This window comes from Pyxicephalus adspersus, chromosome Z (assembly GCF_032062135.1).
Source record: "Pyxicephalus adspersus chromosome Z, UCB_Pads_2.0, whole genome shotgun sequence".
NCBI lineage: Eukaryota > Metazoa > Chordata > Amphibia > Anura > Pyxicephalidae > Pyxicephalus > Pyxicephalus adspersus.
In genome coordinates, this window is record NC_092871.1 from 83,451,364 (window position 1) to 83,476,701 (window position 25,338).

Genomic DNA, 25,338 nt, shown 5'->3' on the forward strand with positions numbered 1-25,338 from the left:
CTACTCCAGGATGATGCAGAAAATCGTAACAGGCGCAACAATATTTGCACACGGGGGCTTCCAGAATCTTTCCCTAACTCAGGTCTCCATTCTGCAGTTTGCTCTATTTTTGCCTCACTGTTAGGGGCACCCCCAGATGTGGACCTAGAGATTGATAGACTCCACAGGACATTGGTCCCATGGAGTAAAGATCCCCAGCGACCGAGGGATGTGCTTTGCAGGATCCATTTTTACAGGACCAGGGAAATATTACGCGCAAAGCTAGAGATGCAGAGCCCATTGAATATGCAGGTGCACGCCTTTAATTGCTATCAGATTCGTCCAAGTTTACATTGGATCAACGGCGTGCCATCAAGCCTCTACTTGCGGTTCTGAAAGAAATATATCCTATAAATGGGGTTATCCATTTCACTTGATTATACACAAAGGTGGCAAAAATCATATCTATCGATCTCCTACGGATCTTCCTCAGGTATTGATGGGTTTGCAGCTTTCCCTGTTACTCTATTGGAATGGCCATCAACAATGCCTTCCCTATATAGAAGCCCTTCTGTAGCTTCTACCTACCTTGTGCAGGATCATATGACTGGCACTGGCCCCCAGCAAAAACCATCCCCTTCATGACATCTTTAAATCCTGCCGAAAACATCTCAATTTTACTTTGGACATTTGGGTTCCAGTATTGGTAGATATGCCTTTTTTTGATATCTGTATATAAATATTTTTTTTGGTTCCATTTTATATCTCTCCACTGGCATCCTAAAAAATTTAGCAGAGCCATGAGTTGGCATTTACCCTCCAATGTATTTAGCAAATATTATTGAGGATACCAGTGAATAGATGGTATATAATATGCCCAATCCTCTTCCCCTACAGGCTTTGGTAGGCCTTGGGCCCACCTGATTCATGTGCATGATGGGGTCAAGGTTGACTAGTATATACCTACCTAGGTAAAGTTCCAAGAGCTACTTTTGGGGGGTAGGGGTTCCTGATATTATGTTTTATTATCGGGCATCAGTCTTAGTGCGAGTGGTGGATTGGTTTCATAATGGTGACTCTAAAGAATTGGTGAGGATAGAAAACTCCCTTCCACCAGTTGACCCTAAGTCCCTACCCTGGGTGGATTGTTCCCTTTTGTCTCAGAATGCCCCATCGCCTAAGCTCACTTCTGACCTTCTACACGGAATGCTTTTTAATAAATCAGGCTCTTTATCTACAAAACCTGGTCCCATGATACCTTTATTTGATAACCCGGCATTCCTGCCAGCCATTTGTACATATCACTTTCTATCCTGGTCGGGCGAGGACGACTGATATCTTAAGGATATATTGCTCAATGGACAGGTTTCTTCTTTGGCCTCCCTGAATATACCCAATACTAGTAGGATGATTTCGTGGTTTTCATATAGACAGCTAACATCCTTTGTTTCCTCTTTCACTGATATGTCTTTATTATGTAGAAGCTTGACTGAATTTGAGAAGATGCTCAGTTCCACCACACGCCCTACCCATATAATCTCAGTATTATATAGCCTGCTATTTGGAGACTCTAGCTTTTCCCCTCCTATATACACACCATATTGGGAAAGAGACTTGGGAGGGTTGATAACTGACAAGGAGTGGGAAAAATCCTTCGTACTTAGACATAAACTTGCACTGATGTGTAAAGTCCAAGAAACTAACTATAAAGTTCTATCTAGGTGGTACTGTTGTCCAGTGGACCTACATCGTATTTCCGTTCAACATTCTGATAGATGCTGGCGCTGCCATACACAAAGAGGAACAATACTTCACATATGGTGGGAATGCCCACTTATATTTCAGTTTTGAGAGTCAGAAATCCATTTGTATGATATGTGTACCGGGTCCTCGGTCCCGAATATTTCCAAAATAACACTTCTTTCAATGATTTCGGGCTCTCTTAAACTTATTAAGAAAGGTCTCCTATGCCATTTTCTCACGGCTCCCAGGGTCTTGATCCCGCAATCTTGGAAACAAGTAAGGGTTCCTTCCAAAAGAGATTGGGTTTTAGAACTCGAGAGAATACGTCATATGGAAATGCTAGTGGCAGAGGATAATGACCGCACAGAACAATGTGAGCTGACATGGCCCCCCCCCCACTCTGGGGCTACTTTGTTGTTTGTTGATTGTTATATTTCTGCCTTTGATTGTTAATAATTATCAACATCAATTAAGGGTCCAGACTATAAGAGGCTCTAATATATATATTCACAAGTTGGCGATGCCCTTCGCTATAATTCGTTTCATTATTATTTTTTTTTCCTTCTTATCAATATTGAGGGGCAACACAATATGTACTAAAGGCACCAGGTTCTGGGCCTGTAACTGGTTTTATCTCAAGATGATTGTTGGATTCTGATGCTATATTGTAAATTATGTTTTTTACATAGGATTGTTACATGTATTTTTATGATATGTGGAAATTTCATGAAAACAAATAAAGATAAATTGAAATGAAAAATGAAGGAAAACTGGTTCTGTGTTTTTAGAAGCCTTACTAAGGCTTGATGGCAAAGAAGACACCTTAATGTTGATGTGTGGGGGTTGAGAGACAATGGCCCAAGAGGGGAGAAGGATGGAGGAAGGGTGCTGCACCTTCCAGCCCTCCTGTATGTATTCACTTTTTGAGTCAATTGGCTACATGAACTTTGCCTTCTTTTGACCATCATAGGTCTGTCCAGTTCATGCTGGACATATTGCTTCTAGCACAACTATTGGTTTCTATATCTATAAAGAGCATCCAAGGAATATGAGAAACTTGCAGGTAAGAAAGAAACACAGATATTGTTTTTTTTCTTCAATAAAGGAAAATTGACAAGTGTTTCACCTTACAAAATCTGCAAGAATCTCAAATTGCTTTACGTTGTACATAGGCTTCTAGGGTTCTATGACTGTGTGGCAATATCCCTTGAACAAAATTTTCATGCTGTCAACCAGAATTATTGTCACATGCATCATCAGTACTGCTATGACTGTTACTATCCTCCACTGCCCCAGAAATAAATGTACCTTTACCTTTGTTACCCACTTGAATGGTGGTGCTCCATTGAAAAGTTCCCCAAGAGATGAATTGCTAAAGCGACAAAACAGAAAAAAACTTCTGTTAGGGATGGCCCATGGGGAGGGATACATTTTCCCCCTTTTTTTGTTATTTCACTTTTTCTAGCTACATTTCCACATCTGTAACGATGCAGAATGTTGGGGAATGGAGCCCCCTCCATAACCTTAATCAGCTTATTTTGGTGAAGTCTAAGATTTTCAGGACGGAATACTCCCTGACAATGGGAATTGTCCAACCTGTGCAAAGTGATGAGTGTGGAATTTTGATCTGGTTACTTAATCTTTATTCCCTATTTCTCAGTCTGAAACTCCTGGTTGCATGAGTTATGCTGATCTAATGGTATCATTATTTCCTCAGTTCCTAATCACACAGCAGGTCAGAAGATTGGACTTCACTCTTGTTTCTGGATGCAAAATTTGGAGAATCAACATTATTCTCAGACAGCCAGCATTTTTTAGGTGATACGAAATGGCAGCCAACTTATTTCTCTCAGTTGAGGCTTCCTTTAAATTGCCGTTTTGGATTATTGCATCAGACAAGGCAGTGTTTATTGTGGTCCTACCTGTAGCTGCTTCCATCTGTTATTCATCTGCTCAAGCTCACGAGCATTTTCAACAGAAAGGTGAACGTCACAGAGGGCTAGCTGATGAGCAATATCGTTTGCCATCTTGTTTGTGTCTTTGATGGAAGTCATATCTTCTTTAAATAACTAAAATGTTAAAAAAGGAAGATGTTCTTTTAGCATTGTGATCGACTATGAAAATTCACAAGGTCTGCAAACCATCTTATCACTCTCATATTACCTTGTGATATCATAACTCAGCTAAGCCAATGTTATACCCATTGTTGAGTTCCTCCAGAACTTGCTAGAGATTTCCAAAGCAGTGGCAGATGGATCTCTTGCTTGCATAGTGATTTGGAGATACTATAGGTTCTCCTCTTGTTAAAAAAGAAACCTTAAGACTCCTTAAGCATCCTTCCTCAACTAATCACTGAAAAAAATGCTCCATGTTCTCATCTATACTTATTGCTATGCAATATTTAGTGCCAAGCCTTCTTGGAGGTACTCCAAAGAAGGAGTACTTCTTTGGCAGACCACATCATGTCTATGTGACATGGACTGTTTCTAATTTCCATCCAACAATGTCCAGAAGAGAATGACATCTGCCAATGCATTACTAGTCCCTAGGAAACTGAACTCAAGAAGGACATAGATGGTGGACCTGAGAAGTTGAGCATAAGATGGTTATGGAAGTTCAAAAAAGCCAAAAAAGTGAGAGGGGGTTGAGAGGGTGTGGTGATCAGGGGAATATTTGCTGGGGCATGGGCTCTAGGAAACCCATAATATCAATATTCTTGACATCTGACTGTAAAGAAAGCATTCTTTCTAGTATCATGGAATCCTCTATTTTACAGCAATCAAAGAAAGCACCTTTCCTGTTGACCACTGATGTATCATAGCCCTTTTCCACCTACTAGTTGAGCCATACACCCCCAAAGTTCACAGGCATATTTCTGCAGGCTTCATCAGTAACCAATGCATCATCCTTTTTTCTTTTATTTAATAATACATTTTTACTTTATGTAACAGTAAAATAATTTGAGTTGAAATTTCTATTTTAGGCAGGTTCCCCAAGCCCTGAAAATCATTTCAAAGATTCCACCATTGTAAAAAAATATTACCTTTGCAGCCTGGATGTGCTCAGGTAGGGAATCAATGAACAAATCTCCAATGGGTTCCCAAGTAGCTTGCACACTCTCTGCTTGTTGAAGCGCATCCGAAGCCTCCTTCATTGAGACTTCCAAATCCTGAAACTGTTCCAATGTTCTTTCCAGGTGTCGTTGCTGATCTAAACCACGGGCAGTCAGCCTGTCCCAAAGTTCACTGGCTACATTTGCTTGCTTCCAAAGTAAACGACTAAGGGTCTGAGATCTGTTCTTGGGAGAAGAATCTAGGGGCAAAAAGTGAAAGAAAAAGTCATGAACTTTAGGTTACAGCTAGGAAAGTAAATCAGCACTTCAGAAGTCCTTTTTGAAATTGCATATTACAAACATATTGCAGCCACAAATCAATCATACAGTAGGTGTTCCTCCAACCTAATTATGGAGAAGAAAAAAAAGAGTACCCATATGAGATTTTTTGGTTACTGGTTCACAATAGATAATGTATAGGTTCTCTATACTTTATTAGAGTACAAGTAAATATGAAAGTTTTTACAAGCAAGAATTTACAGATAGAAATCTAAAAATTCTTGGTATGTGGGTCAAAGCCAGAAAATTCCAAACCCTATAGTAAATAAGTGCTAAAACCCAGGTCACAGAAAGTGATCTGTAAAATTAAGCATCCAACTAGTTAGCATAATTATTTGATTAGGGTATTCATGCAGAGTCCAATCGGCTTCCTTAGACTTGGACAACCAGTCAAGGTTATACATACATTCACAGTTATCAAAGAAATAACAAAAACATTGCCAATGGAATCCACCTGTCCCATCAAGCCTCAGTTTCCATCCCATCATAACTTCCTAACTGTAGGAAGATGGTCCTTCTGATGCAAAGTGGGTAAGAATCTCCTTCTGATCTCCCTGAAATAGCAAGATGGGAGATCGGAAGGAGGGTCTCTTGTCTTGCTGTTTGCTGGAGCATACCAATGGATCAGCAGGGCTTCACTTAAGCATGGATAATTCCAGGATATTCAATATACTGTAATAGATTGATATGATTTGACCTGCCTGATTTACTCATGGACAATATTCATTATACACCTTTATTCATTCATTTTATTCATTATATACCTTTGGTCAATGTAGTTGTGTCCTCTTCTACATCTTGGAAAGGATGTTGGGTGAGAAAGGCTTGAGCGGACTCAAGAATCGAATATATGTAGGGACCCCGTGCTTTCACCTCCTCCATAAACAGCTAAAGAGTTACAAATATTAATATATACATTGCTTATACACACGAGACATAATACAAACATGCTGTAAAAATTGGGGATAATTATATAAAGGAAGGGTTGGACTGGCCCACTGGAGGGCCAGAAAAAATTTCCAGTAGGTCACAGTGATATGGTCTCAAAATATTATGCTTTGTGCTACATTAGGACAGATTGTCTGTCCATTGAGAAGGCCTGTGGCCCTTACTGTTTAGAAAAATGGCCACTGTGCCAGGAAAGCTATTGGTTCTGCTGTGTGCTGGGGCTCTAGACCTCCAGGCTAACCCTGTGAAAAAATGATCCATATATATATAAAAAAAAACAATCAACAAACAAAAAAATCAGAATTTTAGCATGTTTTACTTTGAAATCCACTAGCCCACACTCCTCTTCCCCAACCCAGATGTTGACCTGTGTGCTTAGTATTTAATTCTAAGGTAAATTCATATTCTGTGGAGAAGTATGAACTCACTATAGGATCGAATGGTGAACACACCATGAAGGCGTGGGTTAGTTCGATAATGTATAGTCTGAACTGCATATATCCCAGAATTTTATATTGCCATCTGTATATTTAGTTATATTTACTTGGAGTTCATCTCTTTTACCAAGTGTTTCTTGGTGGAAAATCTCTAATTCTGCACTCTGCTACCTGACACACCATATTTAATGGTTGCTTATGTTATTGATTATATTTTGGTCAACACTTTATCTGTGTTACAAGATCAAGTGAATGACTAGAAGGTTACTATTTGTCTGATGGGTTACAAATTTAAACACCTTATAAACATTTTTTTTATCTAAAGAAGTGTGATAAAGGGGAAACGCAGGTCACACAGAACGGTTAAATGCCTTGTTATCGATCATTCATCTTCCATGCTCAATTCTAATTCTGCACAACCATTTATATATTGATTTTCTAGTTGTGTCCTGTTCTTTACCATGATGGGTGACATCCAGGAGTCTTGAGTAAAAACACGCTGAGATAAGACAGGGATTTCTTCCACATTATTTGCAGATTTATAGGCTGGATTTATACTTTTTGCTCCCCTAGGCCAACCAATAACATCCTTTGGCACAGACAAAACACAGCATGAAAGCTGTTCCACAAGAACAAATGAGAGACACTGAAAAAAGAAAGAGAGAGAGAGAGAGAGAGAGAAAGAGAGAGAGAAAGAGAGAGGCTAGAGGGAGCAGGGGAGGGGAGAGAGATGGAGAATGGAGACAGGAAGAATGAGAGGAGAAAGAGTGAGAGAGAAAGAGGGGGAGAGATATATCAAGGAAAGAGAGGGAGAGGGAGACAAAAAAGGAGGGAAGGACAGGGAAGAGAGGGAGAGGGGAGAGAGAGTAAATTGGGGAGAAGTGATAGAGGAGGGAGCAAGGAAGGGAAGTGGAGAAGGAGAATGATGAGGAGAGAGAAAGAGAAAATGTACAAGGGGAAAGAAAAGGAGAGAACAGAAAGAGTGGGAAGGAGAGAGGAAGGAAGGGAAACAGGAGAGAGAAAGGGAGGGAGAGGTGGAGAACGATAAATAGGAGTGCACAGAAAAGAAAGAAAGAGAGGAGAGATGTGCACAAGGGGGAGAGAGCGAGGAATGAATTGGGTTGAGAGTGGGAGGAAGTGGGGAGAGAGGGAATAGAGAGATGGAGGGAGAGGGCAGGGAGATGGGGAAGAAATAAAAGGGGGAAAGTGAAGAGAGAGAAGAGAGGGAAGAAGTAGGGAGAAGGAGGACAAGGCAAAGAGACAGGAGAAAGGAAAGAGAGAGGGGGAAGTCAGTAAGGGAGAGGGGAGAGAGAGGGTATTGAGAGGGAGAATGTAATGGAGTGATGCCTTCAATACAGATGTCACTCTTCAATGATCACTGAACTGTATGAAAATTTGGTATAATCACATTCACTTTGTGCACTCTGTAGAGGTTGTCGGCCAGCAACAGCAGGTTCCAGTTCCACATAGACATATTGCAATGTCCTCACCTAGTGGCCATGCCACCCTAGGCCCCAGCCTAGGTGGTCTTATGGGCAGTCCGGCCCTGATCATTTGAAGACCAGACACTACCTTCTGGACTAAGGAATTCAAGAGTTATAAACTCTTGATGGTAACAGCTGATGGTTTTTAAGCCTCCTAACAGCCAAGCAAATGCCTAGGAGTGAAATTTACATATATTGTAATGAAACAACCCATAGTGACAATTATAAGTGGCATTTGACTGGTTGCATATTTTATACTTTTACACTTACCAAGAGCATGAAGAAAGCTCTTTAATATGTTCTTCTACATCAGAAGAACCCATGGTGTTCTTCATTTGTATATGTTAGAATGATATTAAAGACCTTTAAATCAACTAGCCCAGGGTTTCTTAGCCAGGGTTCATCCAGAGGTTGCTGGGGATTCTTTGAGGAATGATTAGTTTGTGCCTCTTTGGGCCTGTAAGGATCATATTCTTCCCAATGGTAAGAATTATAGGAGCCATTCTTACCATTAACCACCACAATAATATAAACTGAGCTGTGGATATAGTGTTTATAGAAGGGGTTCCTGAAATATATTTCAAGGGGTTCCCATATGTTAAAAAGGTCAAGAAACACTAAAGTAGACCCAACCCATATTTTAAAGGTGGAATTCTGACAAGTAACAATACACTATGTTTGCCTACTCCTAGGTTATATATGGCCACTCTCTCTACATCAAGGTGCCCACCCTACAGCCCAGTCCGCGGAGCTGCCAGATCCGGCCCTCTGCTCATTCCCTCTCTGCTTGTTGTCTTGCGGGGGTATGAGGCGTACACACCTCCTGTTTCTCTATGAGATTGGGCTGCCAGGAGAGGGAGCTTCCTGGGCATGCTCAGTGTTAGCTCTCTGAGAGTGGGCGTGTCCTATAGACCTGACAATCAGCTGTGGCTGCTCCCCGCCCACCTTGTACTGCAAAATAATCCCAGCCGCAGCTGTGTTTGTGTCCATGCTGCTGTCATTATCCTCATTTATAAACCTTTATATCTCCTACACTGTGTCATAGAAACATGAAATTTTCAGGATACAAAGAGGACCCTGAGAATTATTACTAAATTTATTTTCATACCCCTAAACATAACATTTGACAGATATGGGGTCACAGGCATAAAATCCTAAAAACAATCAGACATGTTTTCACATTAAAAGGGGCTAATTCAGGACCAGTGTCCCCAAACTGAGTTTGCATGTTAGGGACCCTCAGGACCCCAAATAAATACTTGGGCGCTCACTCACAAAACTTAAAGGCTGTGTTTAGACTGGCGGTGAGGTTGCGGTGCTGTTACCCCTTCCTCATGCCCTGCCTAGGGGGAGACACTCAGTACCACTCACTGCCGCCTGGAGTCAAATCTGCAGATGGACTGAACAGCTGATGGGGTGCCTGTTACACATAGCAGGACACCTTCTGTGAATCCCGATTTCTCTGGAACAGAGGGATTTTGGCAACTGGAAATTATGGAGCCAGTAGGAAATGCCTTTTGCCCCCCCAATAAAATGTTATACCCTACATATCATACTACTATGTCACAGATAGCTATCCCCTTACTCTCTATGAACCCCAGTTTCTCTGTAAGGAAAGGGAAATGTGACTGTAAATGCACAACTCCTGTGGCTATCTCCTCCTAAAATTTCATCACTATGACACCATCACAAGATATAGAAAGCTATACCTGTCATACCATGCTACCCCGTCACACATAGCTGGCCACTTACTTTCTGTGAACCCCAATTTCTCAGGAAAGGGGAGATGTAGGGACCTGAAGATGAAGAACATGTACCCCTTTGGCTACATCTGTCAAATGAATTGCTTTTTTCTGGAAGTATCCATTGCAGAGATTTGGGTGTACAAAGAAAATTAGCAGGCTTCTTTAATTGACAGAATGCATTGCATGGTGTAGTTTCTGGTTTTTGGTACAGGAATGGTGAGCGGGAAGCAATATGTAACCAACTAGCACTGTATGATAAATTTGGTTTTGTATCTTTCATTAAAAAATGACCATCAAATGGTGAGTTGTATGGTATGGTAACTAGAAACATTTTATTTCATTTCATTTTAAATGAAAAGTATTCTAGTTTTAAACATACATCTTGGATGTTTGTAAGAAAAGGGAAATGTAACTGCAAGTGCAGAACTCTTATTGCCTACTCCTCCTAACATCACTACGGCGCCATCACAAGATACGAAAAGCTGTGGCCCGCAAGTTTTATTCCAAAGTCAACAGCGGCCCCCAGATGAAAAAAGGTTGGGCACTACTGCTGTACATCATTGGGAATTGACCACCTTCTTAGAAAAGCCAAACATAAAAAGCATCATGTGACTAGCCCGAGTCTAAAAAAATCTAAAAAACTATAGCTGGAGTAAGGTTGTGGTGGAACAAGAGCAGGGTAAGAGGAAGAAGGGTGAGTAATGGTAGCCAGAAAAAAGGGTAACGTTGGACTTTAAAGGTTATTTTGAGCAGAGTTTTAATAAGCATACATTCTGTTGATATAAAACAAAATATATTGTTACCATATGTTTATCTTTGGCCTGCTGAACTGCAGATAAGTCACCACGGAGTGGAAGCTGTACTGACAGCTCTTCATCTTTTGCTCCTAGCCAGTCTATGATCTCCTGGAGTGGAGGCTGTAGCTTGAGAGTAGGATCTGCAAATGCTTCCAGACGTGCCCTGAGGGAAAAATAGAACAAACAAATTAGTAGAAAAAATATTAGAAAAGAACTACAGGCTGGATCACAGCGTGAGCAACATTGTAGCATCCATCAACCATTTAATGGCTTGGAAACATATGATACTTTACCAAGGAACAGTGAAAATAAAATCAATCAAAAACAAATGCAAATGTAAAAAAATGTACGTAACAATGATACAAAAAAAAAGCTAATTCACAAAAAAAAAAAAAACTATTTTACTTGAAGAAAAACTTTTACTATTCAATTTTGACAAATATTACCAAAATTTTACCCAAATTCTTTCTGAAAAATGTGAAAGTCATCTGTGCAGTTTTACCTAAATTTTACCCGAATTCTAACTTAAAAAATGAGGGGTTCTGCTGTGCAATTCCCACTTGCTACCAAAATTCATGTTGAAAAGAAAAATAATACAGTGTATTTCTACAGAATAAAGTTAAACTTTGAAGTAGAATGTGTTCTATTCCAATTCCACCTCAATCTTTCCAAATCAAGGAAGTAAAATTGTACAGTAGTTGTATATGAGTTGCAATTCTGCTTTCAAAGCCAATTTCAAAATTCATTGAGCTCAAATTTTATTTTTTTTAATGAATCCATTTGCTCCAAAATGTTTGTACATTGTTCTCCACTCAAAACATGATAGGAGTGCAGAAAACTCCAGAGAGTAGGTCTGATTTATTACAACAAAGACTGGAGAGAAAAAAACATCATGGAAGGTGATCCAGCAAACCGAGAATGGATTCCTTAAAATCATTTGCTATTATTAGGCAAATGTATTCAATCTTGGACCAGATCTATTCCAAGTTAGCTGGATCACTTAGATTCTCCTGTGATAATATATTTTCTCCAGACTCAAAATGCTTTAATAAATCAGCCCCAATGTCAGCAAAGAACAAGATTCGAAGACGTGGTAAGCCTGGAAAAAGAAACACAGTCAGTATCATCTCTGGGAACAGATATGGAAGGCGGACTATCTTGTTAATTTATCCTCCGGGGAGCTGAATGCACCGGAAACATCCTCGTTATCACAATGACTTAAGGTCTTCTCCCGCCTGCCATTTTAATGTAACTCAATATAAAATATAAATAGGTTTGGAAGAGTTTTAACATTTATGAAATCTTCTATTGGAATTCCTGACTTGGAAAGTCATACTGCCTCTTGGGGGATAACTTTTGAAGGTTTGAGTTGTATTAGAGATTCAGAAGTTTTATTCTCAGAGAATACGATGGAAAAGGGGTATTGATTTAGTGAAGGCAGTCAAACCATTGACAAGAGTGATTTGTTTCAAGCTTCAAAGAACATTTGGAGGATTGGGGCTTTAAAGGCATCCAGATTTCACCTGCCTTGCCATGTGGTGGAAGGGGCACTAACATTATCCAACAGGATAAGCTTTAACAAAGTCAACATTTTAGCTTATTCCGAGTAACTCCTTCTGCAATGGGGCATGCATTGATGAATATAATGTTGACCACACTCATGGGTACAAGATCAAGTAATGGACCAATATCTCACTGATATCCATCACTTATTTTGGCATGACCATTGTGCACCTATTGACCAGCTAAACTGAGTGCTGCTCCACTTCACCCACTCTAAAAAGTGGATTTAATTCATTGGGAGGGGGCCAATCAGCACTCAATGGGTGTCTCAGGGGCATAGCAGTAACATGGCGGGAACAATGCACTGAACACTGAAGATAAAGGATCACTTTTCCCTGACACTTCCATTTTCTACAACTCTGTGTTTCTTTTCTGGCCTCTAAAATGATATGTCAAATTTCAGATTTTTAGTACAGGTTGACATTCAAAAAATCCAGCCATCCATAATCCGGTTCATTCAGATTTTTGGCATGGATTTCGAAGCGCATATTCAAATTAACACTGTTTTCTGGAGGCGCCGCTTATGTTTTGATGGTGTTGTACCGTTGGGTCTTGCTTGCTCATACCTTCTCATTTATTTGCTGCTGTATAGCCCCATTATGGATTCAGCATCTATTTAAAGGACTGTACAGGTAGTCATTTTCTATACAGCATATTTAACCCGTAAAAAGTCCAGAATTTCCAAAATCCAGCACTCCTCAGGTCTGGAGGTTGCTGGATTGTCAACTTGTAAATATTTCTTGACTTAAAAGTCACTACTTCCCCATGATCACATTAATTTACCACATAAGCCAGAGGTCTAATAAATTTAATCAGAGTTCCCTAAGACCTAGAAACTATTTCAAGGGATTCTGTATTGGTAAAGCTTTAACAAGGATAGTCTAAAATCACATTTACATTAAAAAATAATAGAAATATGAGCATGAGCTTTTTAAATCATGAAGGATAAATAAAGGTTACAATTCATCAATGTTTTACATTTATACCTTAGACTGTGAGACTTCTTCTTTATCTCATTCCAGCACAAATTCATGTTGGTTCAAATCTGAGACTATTTGAGACTACGTTGCCCCTTAGAGTTCACAAGCTGCAAAAAGAGAAAAATGCTTCAGAAAAAGTCATGGAAGAGCTTTACGTTAGTCATACAGTGCCATAATTTCTATCAATTACACCAAAACATCTAATCACTAACAAAATTGCTTTTCTATCCACTTCAAAATATTGGTGAAATGTGAAAAGCAATTGGGCAAGCCTATTTTTTTTATTTAAAACCCCTGTTTGTGTTACAGCCAATATTGATCCATTAAATACACTTTTTTTTTTCCACAACAGTGAATCTGATAACAATGCAGATCATTTATAGAACAAGTGGATAGCATATTAAATACTTGCAGTAGACCGTAATGATCAATTTGTATGCTGATCGGCATTAAATTACCATTGTTAGAAAACTACAAAGCATATGGCCATCATTAGAGAACGGTGAATGTATATGATCACTCTTTGCAAGATTTAGTTTGGTTAAATTGCCTAAAGCAAAATCATAGAAGTGCAGTAAAGAATGACAGCTTAAAGCAAAATTGCTAAAATAACACTACAAGGTACAATTGTGCCAAAGACAAAGAACTCACCTATAGGTTGGTACCGAACGGCAATCAGAAGATGCAACCAGAGAAGACAGAGTCAATAGGTGAAGCAAGTGGATAGTTACTAGGTGAAAGTCAATGGAATGCAGCATATTCATGGAGATAATTTTGTGTCATAAAAAGACAATTGGTAAGTGGTGAAAAGTGAGGGACAAAGCATCCCCGGGGAGTAGAGTTACCCTTTGTCCTTTACTCCTCCCTCAGGAATGTTACCGGGTGGACGGCAACTCTTGTGCCCTTTTCCAATGAAACCAAGCTTTGTCTGGGATGCATTCCACTCAACTCCCCTCTAAATAGTAGACATTTATAAGGAAGGGCAAGCTACTTGCTGCTAAACATCTGCCTTCCAAATATTGAATTTTATATACACAACTTCCTTTTATCTCAGTAACAACAGCATCTGCTGAAGTCGTATCAAGCCAAAAATTGTAAATTAAGTGTGTGAGTAAATACAGCGTTATTAAACAATACAAAGGCATGTGGTGCAAAGAGCATTGGTGATGTAAAAAAGTTGATTATCCATAAATGTAATTAAATCAGTTCTTACAAACATCCTGTTGGTTTACTTGATGTGAAAATCCCCATATTGTTTTCCAGTGCCATGGGATTGATGATGTTATTACTTTCTGTTGACATTCAATTGGGTTCCATCATCACCATCCTCACTCAAAGCCTTGGCCAAGCATTCAATAATTGTTGATTAAAGTGATCATTAGCGATTTAGGTGACAATTAGATGAATCATTGCTTTATAGACTGGGTGTCTGGCTTCTGTTTGGTTATGTAGAAAGGGAAAGGGGGAGATCAGGAGGTTTTCCACTTCTAGCCTTTATTAGTCCCCATTAGTGGTCTGATATTTGTAGTTATGGAATGGCTACTGTTTGGTTCTATTAATAGGGGAAGGGAGGAAGGCAGGAGGTTCCCCACATCTAGCTATCAATAGTTCACAATAGCGGTCTACCATTTAAGGATATGGAATGGCAAATCGCCAAATGTTGTGATTCACCAGTACTGACTCTGGATTGGTGATGTCTTTAGTTTCTGTTGGCACTCAATCGGTGATGTCATTATTTTTGATAATGCTCAATTGGGTTCCAGTATGAACATGCCGACCTCTATCCTTGGCTATGTGTTCAATAATTGTTGTTGTTAGTGATTAGTTAGTGATTGTTAGTGCTAAAGGAATGATTGTTGTACAGGCTGTGTGCTTGGCTACTGTTTGGTTCTATGGAAAGGGAAGGGAGTAAAGCAGTGATCCATCATTTATAGATAGGGAATGGCAGATCACCAGATGACATTGTGGTTCACCTGTATGACTCTAGATTGGTAGTGTCGTTAGTTTTTGTTGACACTCAATTGGGTTCCACTATGACCATGCTGACTTCAAGCCTTTTCATGGTGCTCAATAACTATTGTTCAAAATTACCATTAGTGATTGGGTATTGGTTATGAGAATGATGTCTATATAGACTGGGTGCTTGGCTACTGTTTGGTTCTATTATTAGGGGAAGGGAGGAAAGCAGGAGGTTCGCCACTTCTAGCCATCAATAGTACCCAATAGCGGTCCGCCATTTATGGATATGAAATGGCAAGTCACCAAATGAGGTTGTGGTACACCTGTACTGACTCTAGATTTGTGATGTCTTTAGTTTCTGTTGGCACTCAATGGGGTTCCACTATGGCAATGCTCACGTAAAGCCTTGGCCAAGTGTTATTTATTGTTGAACAAAGTGATCATTAGTTATTTAGGTGACAGGTATAGGAATGATTGCTTTGTAGACTGGGTACCCAGCTAATGTTTGGTGCTCTGGAAAAGGGAAGGGAAGAAAGAAATATGTTCCCCACCACTGAACATCAATAGTCTCCCTTATTGGTCTGTCATTTATGAATATGGAATGGCAGATTACCAAATGACATTGTGGTACACCTGTACTCTGGACTCTAGATTAGTGTTCACACTCAATTGGGTTCCACCATGATTCCACCGTGCTCGCCTAAGGCCTTGGCCAGGTGACCCAAACTGGTCATTAGTACTTGGCTATTGACTAAAGAAATTATCTCTGTGCAGACAGGGGGCTTGGTGGCTGTTTGGTTCTATGGACAGGGGATGTGGAGGACAAGTGGGAGGTCACCCACTGCTGGATGTCAACAAACCCCATTGCTGGTCTGCCATTTAGGGATATGGAGTGGAAGATTGCCAGATGACATTGTGCTACACCTGTACAGACTGTAGATTTTAAACCAAGACCATCAAGAATGATCGTCTTGGGCAATGAAAATCTAATCTGCAAGGACCCCCAAGGTTGATTATTTGGCTCAGACATTTGAACACCATTACGTTTTTTTTAAACACTGGAAACACACATCAAGACATTTGGGTTTGAGCATTTGGTACTGAAAACAAGTATGATCGTATGACCATAAGCATGCATGTATCCACCCCGTATTACCTAGGAGTAACTAATAGACCCTGTCAGCAAAATTTACACTTCCCTCCTCCCACCCCCAACTCCTTTGAATGCTTACTTTCAGCATTTTTCATTTCCATAAATACTTTTCATTTTCACATGCAATATGCTATGACTGCTTTGACCAGTTTAGAAATAGTTAGTTATCCAGCATAACCTCCCACCGCCACTTCCATGCTACAGTCTGATTCTCTTCTACGAATGTCCAGTTACTCTTTGTGTTGGCCAACCTCCTTCACCCCTTTGCTTACTAACCTATATAACCTTTTTTATATCTGTTGGGAAGGGCGAAAGTGGAATGCTATAATGTGTAATGAGTTCTAGGAATTCTGGTGCTACGGACATTCCATCCAAGAGGGCATCACCCAGCAGCAGACTTGGGGCTTTTGGATGTCTACACAAGGGAGGCTTTCATGGTAAATTTTATGCATAAGATACATTAAATGAACTTTTATCATCTGGAAAAATTGTTGTGAAAATTAATAGACTGCTGGGTCTCTACAATCTGGCCAGCCAACCCTGCCCCCCTTCATCTCTGTATACACCAGTGTATTGCCATTACACATGCTTTTAACCATGGTACTGTAACAAATGGCAATACATTGGTTTGTAAGGGACACCACAGCCCACCACAGCTCATAGATGGGAACCATTGGTGCATTGTGGAGGGCTGTGTAAAAACCAAACTGCATGTCCAGGTTGTGTGGTCATTGTGATGTATTCCTAGGCTTTTCATAATAAACACAGGTGCATCCTCTGAACACATTGGTGTGAGCAGGTCATTATACAAACCTTTTTGGCCACCCCCCACCCATACCACCTTCTTATACCATATTATTACATATTGTAAGGGGGACAAGCTCAACTGGTAATGGTGAGCCACGCTCAAGACAAGGAAACCCAAGGTTGGTCCAACGGATATTTCCTGCACTTTAATTCTGCAAGACAACCAATACAGAACCAAGGCAGGAGGGATTTACAGCAACTCAAAATATCTTCCTGATTGAGCTACTAACTTAACACAGGTAAGTTCCTAACCAGCATAGGTCACCTTTATGGGCTCCTCAACACAAAGAGGCAGCACCTGTACCTTTTTAGTATTTTGTCAGTCATTTCTCCCAGCTGCAGGTTCCCGCAGCATTGAAAGGCAGAGAGAGCCAAAAGCATAAATCAGATCACCTATATAAAGTCCATGGCACAGCTAAGGCCAGGTGGGATGTGGACCTGGGGAAAGAGGCTTTTCAAGATCTAATGCTCTACAAAGTTACTGAGTTTCAAGACCCAGCTCAGAACCTATTATAAGAAAGCGAAAAGTTGGTTTTCTTCACAGCACTTTATAACCATGAAGCCCTTCAACATGTTAAGATTCCTAGGTGACACTTTGTTAAGCTGCAATGTGTCCTTCATATGAGCAATGCCCAGCTGTCTCTCTGTGTGCTGCAACCCCTCTTGCCATTTCCCTTAGCCGCTACATGGAATAAAATTCTGGTGCTGTTGACCCATTCACATAGCAATAGATTAATTTTAATCTTCTTGTTTTTTGGGTTTATGTTTACTGTGTATGTGACTGGTGATCCCCCTCCCTTTCCCCATGATGCCAAGTTGTGTGACCCTAGGAGTGCCTTTCCCACCCACAGCTAGAGCTAACCCTTAAGATCATAAACAAAGGGTATCCTTTCCATCAGGGGGCTGCTGATGATGAAAGTCAAGGGGGAAAGGACTTGTTCTGAGAAGCTCTTTATGCTAATACAGGCACAGGCGGACAGCTGTGACACTCGGCATCTGGGGAAGAAACAGGCTGCTTTGTTTTGACAAGAGAGCTGACATTTCTTATTTGATTTTATGGCAAACTTTATTTGCATGAAATGCAGAGCAACAGAAAAACTGAACTAGAGTGACAATGCTGTCCCTCCATAGATACACTACGCAGCGTGTAAGTGTTGGCACCCACCCTGACAAGAAGTGTTACACTGCAGGCAAAAATAAAAAATGGGAGGAATGCAAAATTGATTAACGCAACTACTTTATACAAATTGCAATATATTGCCATTCAGTATTTTTTACTAATATTGATATGATTCATAAACCAACCATCATAAACAAATTGAATATAACAATACACTTTATCACCTAGACTGTGTGGTATCTTCCTTTTGAAGTTTCTGCCACCCTTTTAATTTTCTATTAAAATATCCTTCCTGCTAAATTCTTATTTTAGGGTGGCTACGCCACTTGGCAGGGTCCCTTGCCACCCCAGTGTAGCCACCCTTGTATGCTTGATCCCAATAGTTCCTTTTAATTCTGCATGCACTGACAGATACAGAGATTGGGTGGCATTTTCATTTAGACATCTCTGCTTTCCTCCTATTTCTCCACAAAATTTCTTTCCTGCTACATTCGGGGTGGATACAATGGGTTGCTAATTGTCATAGCCACCCTAAAATCAGAATTTACCAGGAAAGAAATTTATTTTCACCTATTGAGAACTACAACAAAAACTTTCGACTCTGTGTGCAGTGATGCGTACAGAGAAGTGTGGATCCCGCTCCCATTCCTCCACTCTCATGACTAAAGACGGGCATGAATGCAATTTATTCCAGGAAGATGGACAAGTGATCTTTTGACCTCATGCCACCCACCTACTTCTCAGTTAGTTGACATTGTTCCCCCAGTCTAAGGACTGTTGAGATGGCTCTGGGGACAATGGGACATTGGTATTCCCAGTGGAAGGTGGTCATGTAACTCAATCAACAATCATATGTTGGAGAGAACATTGAGTGATTCGACAGGAGGGGCTTTGTTAGGAATCAGTTTGTTGGGAATTCCACTCTGTTGAAGGAATTGGCACATTTTAGTCAAGTTTATATTAATATTTGTGCTGATTCATTGTTTGGCTAATTCAGTATTTGTATTTAAATTTTTAAAGCCTTCTAGACATTTATTTTTTATATGACAGGCTGGGGAAAAGGGGTTGTTAATGTCAGATACATGGAAGGGATCATCCAACCATAGGATTTCCCTTCACTTCCTGTCCTATAGACCCAAAATTGAAGCAAGAGGATAACTTTCAAAGAGTGAAATGGCCTTTTAGACAGATATCACAGGAACAACTTTACCCATTGGATTGGACTGGGACCCATTTTTTAAAATGTACCCCTTTTTTTTAGCACCAGTGACAGCGCCAGTGACAATGGTGATGCAGACAATTGGAGAGAATATGCATAATGGGGACAACAACAGAAACACAACCCTGATAGAGATGTGAACTTCTCAGCACTTAAAATCTAAAAAAGTTTTACCTTTAGCTATTTTGTATATGTCCAACAGCCAACAAGACCTTATCAAAACAACATTTGGCATACCCTTTTCTATCCTAAATCATTTTGGTAGGCCAAATGTACCAATAGGAGCATCAAACATGGAGCACAGCATTAGATGTTGATGGTTTGGTCAATTCAATGGAATGAAGGGTTCCATGAAGATAAAGCTTTGGTTATCAATGAATAAAACCTGAAGAGGTTTTGGATGTAGTTTTGATGTTCGTAGAGTTAGGTTTTGGTTGGCCAATAGATTTGGTGTTATTAAATTCATGATGAATGTTTCATCATGAGAATGAGGTTTTGAGAAGAATTCCTATTAATAAGGTCTTGCTGGATATAACATAAAGTATTGATGAAAAAACACCAAGGTTTTAACAGAATATTGGATTTCAAGGTCTTTGATGAAGGTATTATGGTGCACAGTGAATGTTTAGTGGACATTCATCTCTCTGTAATTTACAGCATTCGACTATCATTTTCAGAGGATTCCTTATATGTGTAATGTGACGGCTGATGGGTAAAGCTCTTTAGATGGGTCAATAAATTGGGCTGGATGGGTCATAAGGGTGACTGATGTCAAAAGTGTGCAAGTGGAATCTCTCTGATGGGTTGTATTCTGTAGAGGGAATCATGTTTGATGATCACTATTGATGTTCACTAATATAAAATATATATATATATATAAATATATATTTATATATATTTATATGTTTAAGTATGGATAAACAATTACGTGGTCTGGGGATAAGGCAGTTGGTGGTAGACATGAAACAAAGACTGAGCTGGGGTGCTGCCATTGTTACACCTACCTACCAAGCATTCCCACACCATCCTGGCATCGGCAGCTGTTGACTAATATCCTTACATCTTCTTTTCTCTGTCTTCTCCACTGTATTGTGTGGGAAGATACAAAGACATTAGTCTGAAATGCAGATGCCAACCAACTTGTAGAGCAGTGTGGGAATTCTAGGCAAGCAAGAGACACTAGCATTCCTTTTGTTGGGCACTGGTGATGTCTGGTTGTAGTGGTGGTGATGGGGTATCAATGACCTATTCAGGAGACCCATGCCAAGTGTTCCTGGTGAATATCTAGTTATGCAATTCCTAGCTGAATGCTGTAAAGTAGACTAAGAAGTTTTGGTGGACATAAGATTTAATTCTGATGGGAACACAGTGAAATGCAGTCACACGTAGGATGAGTTTTTGACGTGATGACGTCTCTTCGTCCATGAACTTGACACAAAATGAAGTTTCACAATGGGTCGGATAAGGTTTTTCTGGATGTTCAGTGATGTTTTGTCGGATGGAAATCTAGTCAGATGTTGGATGAAGGTTCTCCGCATGGAGTAAGTTTCTCCATTTGTAGGGATGATGTCCTAAAATAGACACAATGATGTACACAATATTTACCATAGCCAAATCAAAATGAAACACTTTATATCATGCCTGGTGGCGCGGTCCTTGTATGCAGAGATTCTGAACATGAATTTATAATACTATTTATTCGATTATTCAACTTAAAATTCCAAAAAAAAAATTGAGAGCACTACTTATTTTCTAAACTGGAGGACTCTGTTCTTAGTCTTCTAGACTGGTTAGATATATCTTTTTGGCAGCCCAGTATTATCATTGCCTGCTATTGGAAATCTCTTATACCCATTAAACACAAAACCCACTAAACACAAACTTAGTTGGATAATGACGAATTACAAACCGACCTGTACTATTCAGAATAATATGGATAAGTTTTATAAGACCTGACACTCATGGATAGAATTTAACAATGTGTAAATTCCAGAGTGGAACCCCTTGTGTGTCAGTCATGATTACCCAACCCTCATCCTACAGTTACCCGTTATGTTGCTCTCCCTAAATGTTTTTCCCCTTATTATTTTTACCCTGTGTCAAACCCCTGACCTCTGGTTGCTGTGATTGATTTACATGACAAAACTTGAAGCTGACTCCTAAAGATGGACTACAGTTGTGACTTATAATTTGTATCTGTGGTTATTAAAAGCTGTAAATGGACAAATCGAAAGACTTTGTAACACTATTAAGGACACTCATACTGGCTAATTAAAATGAAAGTAAACTAAAAACAAAAAAATCACACTTACTGTTAATCCTACAAATCCTTTAATGGCATTGGTCTTTCTTGGGTTCCGGTCCCACGGTGTCCTGGGATTCCTCTTCGTCCTGCCACATAGCGTCGCCGTCTTCAGTCTTCTCTTCCGTCTTCCTCTCGGTCTTCATTCTTCATCACCTGATCCTGCACTGCACAAGTGACATAGAGATTGGGGGATGAAACTGATGTGAAGGGGGAAGAAAAGAGAGCTGATCTCCCTGAGCATGCGTGAGATCGCCATCTCTTTCATCAGGGGCAGCAAACTTTTATGGCCACTAGGCCAATTATGGGGTGGGCGGAAGTACACTAGGCCGGAGTCTGGGTCCCGCCCTAATGGCTCTGCCCACTACCAGGGAACACCCCCTGAAGAGAAATCCCTCTCCTCCGTATGCATTGCGTTCCATATTTACCGCGGCGGTGAAATATCAACGCCGCAGCAGTAAAAAGGGGAGGAAAAGCAAGGAGGTGGTACCAGAGCTCCCGCGGCTCTGGTAGTTCCTAATGCTCCCTGGAAGATCGGGCCAGCAACCCGCGGCTCCGGAGGTTGCTGTCCGATATTAGGCTGGATTGGCCAAGGGGCGTTAGGCCGGAACGAACTAGCGGCTAGGCCGTATCTGGTCTAAAGGTCAGAGTTTGCCGACCCCTGCCCTAGGAGGAAAAAAGACCATTCTGCGCATGCCTAAGAACAGGGCATGCCCAGAAGGAGCACCCAGAGCCTCCCAGGATGCATGAGGTAGGTATCCTGGGGGGCTCTGCAATCCCATTAGGTTTTGATCACTACTGCAATCAAGACCTAAAGGGTGCACCCCTTTTTTTTTAAATAAAAAAAGGGTGTATTAAAAAAACAACAACATTTTTACCTTACATAGAGCCGTTGTCCACAGTTCTATATAAAGTAAAAATGTTGAGTTTACGTATAGTTTAAAGTGGAACTAAATTAAAAATAAAAGAATTACACTTATCTTTAATCCAGCAGATCCAACGATGGCGCTGGTTCTTCTTGGGATCCGGTCCCGCGTTGTCCTGGGATTTCTCTTTGTCCAGGCGCAGATGAAGCTCCAGGCACCGCCATCTTCAGCCTTCTGTTCCGGTTTTCTTGCTCCTAGCCGCATGGGTGAAATCGGCATGTCTTTCCCCTTGAAAGGAAAGATGCCCCTTCTGCGCATGTCTCCGATCAGGGCATGCGCAAAAGGAGCAGTCTTAGCTTTCCGGGATGCGTGACGATTGTAAACCTTATTTGAAAAACAATAATAAAATCTTTGAATCAACAAAATTTAACACTTGCTTAGTTTTTAGGTTTGTAGGACATCTGAGTTTCCCTGCTGTGTATTGTGGCCCCTGCTATGTGTAGTGTCACTCATATGTGAGCTATAAGGACCCATAGTGGCCTCAAAAAGAGCCACAAAGAGACGGTCAGAGACTGCAGACATAGTACAGGAGATGGTCAGAGACTGTAGACATACTAAAGGGCATGGTTAAAGACTGCAGACATAGTACAGGAGATGGTCAGAGCAGGACTGCAGACATAGTACAGGGGACGATCAGAGACTGCAGACATATTACAGGAGATGGCCAGGACTGCAGACATTGAACAGGAAACGGTCAGAGAGTGCAGACATTGTACAGAGGATGGTCAGGGACTGTAGACATACTACAGGAGGCTGCAGTCACTCCATACAAATGCTTCCACATTCAAGATCCATCATTAAGATCAGAGGAGAAAACCATAAAGATAAAAGGTTGGACGGCAATTAAATAAATACTAATGAGAACAAACAAACCATTTCATTACTAGATGCAAGGCTACAGAATATTCTCCATCACTGACCTGAGCAGCACCAAGGAAAGCACATAGCCCTGCCTGCAGGGGCCCAACAAGCGCCCAACAGAGGGCCACAGGCTGGAGACCAACACAAAGCTAGAGGTGTGATAACTCATCTTTAATTCATTGTCATTATATATCATCATCATATGTTGTACAGATTACTCAGCTAGCAATGACATCCAGATGGCACCATAAACCCAAACCACTGATTGTCCTCCTGTTCTGTATTTGTCTATGTGTGTGTATTGTATATAGCAACACAAACACACAAATGTGCTATTTCCTGCCTATCGATATAGAAATCTAGAAACTGCCAGAACATTGGTAGACAGAATGTAATGTGGAAATGTATTATGGCCATGCACCTGCTGTTCAGGAATTAGGGAACGGTGCCAATTTTTTGATTCCCATTTACATCAAGGAAGGAGAGAAGTGTTTTTTAAAGGTGAAATGGCATCTAGAGAAGGAGGGAGGGCAGCCTGAGGATGAATAAAGCCTACCTTGTGCTGAGAAGAGCGATGTTAAGGCCTGACAGGCATACCCTAAGTTCTCTGTGCGCCTGTGTATTCCATCCTCTTCTCTTCTCCATCCTCCCTCCCATTCCTCCCCACCATCACCTTCTGAATGCTAATCACATCACATAACGGATCATCTCCCTGCCTGGCCAGTCACAGCTACAATACGTTCTCTGCCACGTCATAAATGGCAAACCATGATAGATTTGTTGTATTCTTGCAAGGGGAACCTTTAATATTCGTTCAGCAAGCAGAATGTGTGATAGTGGCAAAACATAATGATCGCTGTATAAGCTTTCATTAATATTAATGCCTGAAGTATGTCTGATGGCAAATGGTCCATGGAGACTTTTTGGGGAAAAGTCAAGGGTTGTCCTTGTTTTACTAATGGCTCTATCTCTGCTGGGAGTTGGTAAAATATTAGTTTACAAGGTTAGTTCTGAAATGTTCTAGTTTAAGATTTTTGATCTTGGTTTCATATTAAAAACAATGTTCTTTTGGACCTTCTCTACATCAATATTTGAAGGTTTCAGTCATGTCCCCCATTTCCTTTGCTCAGTCATGTGCCCTATTTCTTTCCTCAGTATTGTCCCCTCTTTCCTTTCCTCTGTCATGTCCCCCATTTCCTTTTCTCAGTCTTGACCCCAATTTCCTCTCCTCAGTCATGTCCTCCATATCTTCTTCTCATTCATGTCCCCCATTTGCTTTCCTCAGTCATGTCCATCCATTTGCTTTCCTCAGTCATTTCCCCAATTTACTTTCCTCAGTCTTGCCCCCCATTTCCTCTCCTCAGTCATCTCCCCCATTTCCTTTTCTAAGTCATGTCCTCCATTTCCTCTCCTCAGTCAAGTCCCACATTTCTTTCCTCAGTCATATCCTCTAAATATTTCCTGAGTCATGTCCCCCATTTCCTTTCCTCAGTCATCTCCCCCATTTCCTTTCCTCAGTCTGTCCCCCATTTCCATTCCTCAGTCATATCCCCCATTTCTTTCCTTGGTAATGTTCCCCATTTCCTTTCCTCAGTTATGTCCCCCATTTCCTTTACTTGGTCATGTCCCCATTTCCTTTCCCCAGTCTGTCCCCTATTTCCTTTCCTCAGTCATGTCTCCATTTCTTTCCTTGGTAATGTTCCCCATTTCCTTTCCTCAGTCATGTCCCCCAGTTACTTTCCTCAGTTTGTTGCCCATTTCCTTTCCCCAGTCATGTCCCTCGTTTCCTTTTCTCAGTCTGTCCTCCATTTCCTCTGCTCATTCATGTCCCCTATTTTTTCCTCAGTCATATCCCCCATTTCTTTCCTGTCATATCCCCCATTTCTTTCCTCAGTAATGTCCCCCATTTCTTTTCTTCAGTCAT

At 40.7% G+C, this 25,338-nt stretch overlaps 1 protein-coding gene across 1 annotated transcript in view; it reads right to left on the reverse strand.

Moving 5' to 3' along the window:
* The window catches only part of DRP2 (dystrophin related protein 2), a 55,474-nt gene extending 31,430 nt beyond the window's left edge, over positions 1–24,044 (reverse strand). The window contains exons 1-6 of the mRNA XM_072431562.1: positions 23,971–24,044; positions 13,074–13,174; positions 10,531–10,687; positions 5,878–6,001; positions 4,766–5,034; positions 3,645–3,791 (exon numbers count right to left, since the gene is read on the reverse strand). Of these exons, the coding sequence (XP_072287663.1) occupies positions 3,645–3,791; positions 4,766–5,034; positions 5,878–6,001; positions 10,531–10,687; positions 13,074–13,120 (744 nt within the window). The 5' untranslated portion in view covers positions 13,121–13,174; positions 23,971–24,044. The remainder of the gene's footprint in view (positions 1–3,644; positions 3,792–4,765; positions 5,035–5,877; positions 6,002–10,530; positions 10,688–13,073; positions 13,175–23,970) is intronic.
* Between the last annotated feature and the right edge of the window lie 1,294 nt (positions 24,045–25,338).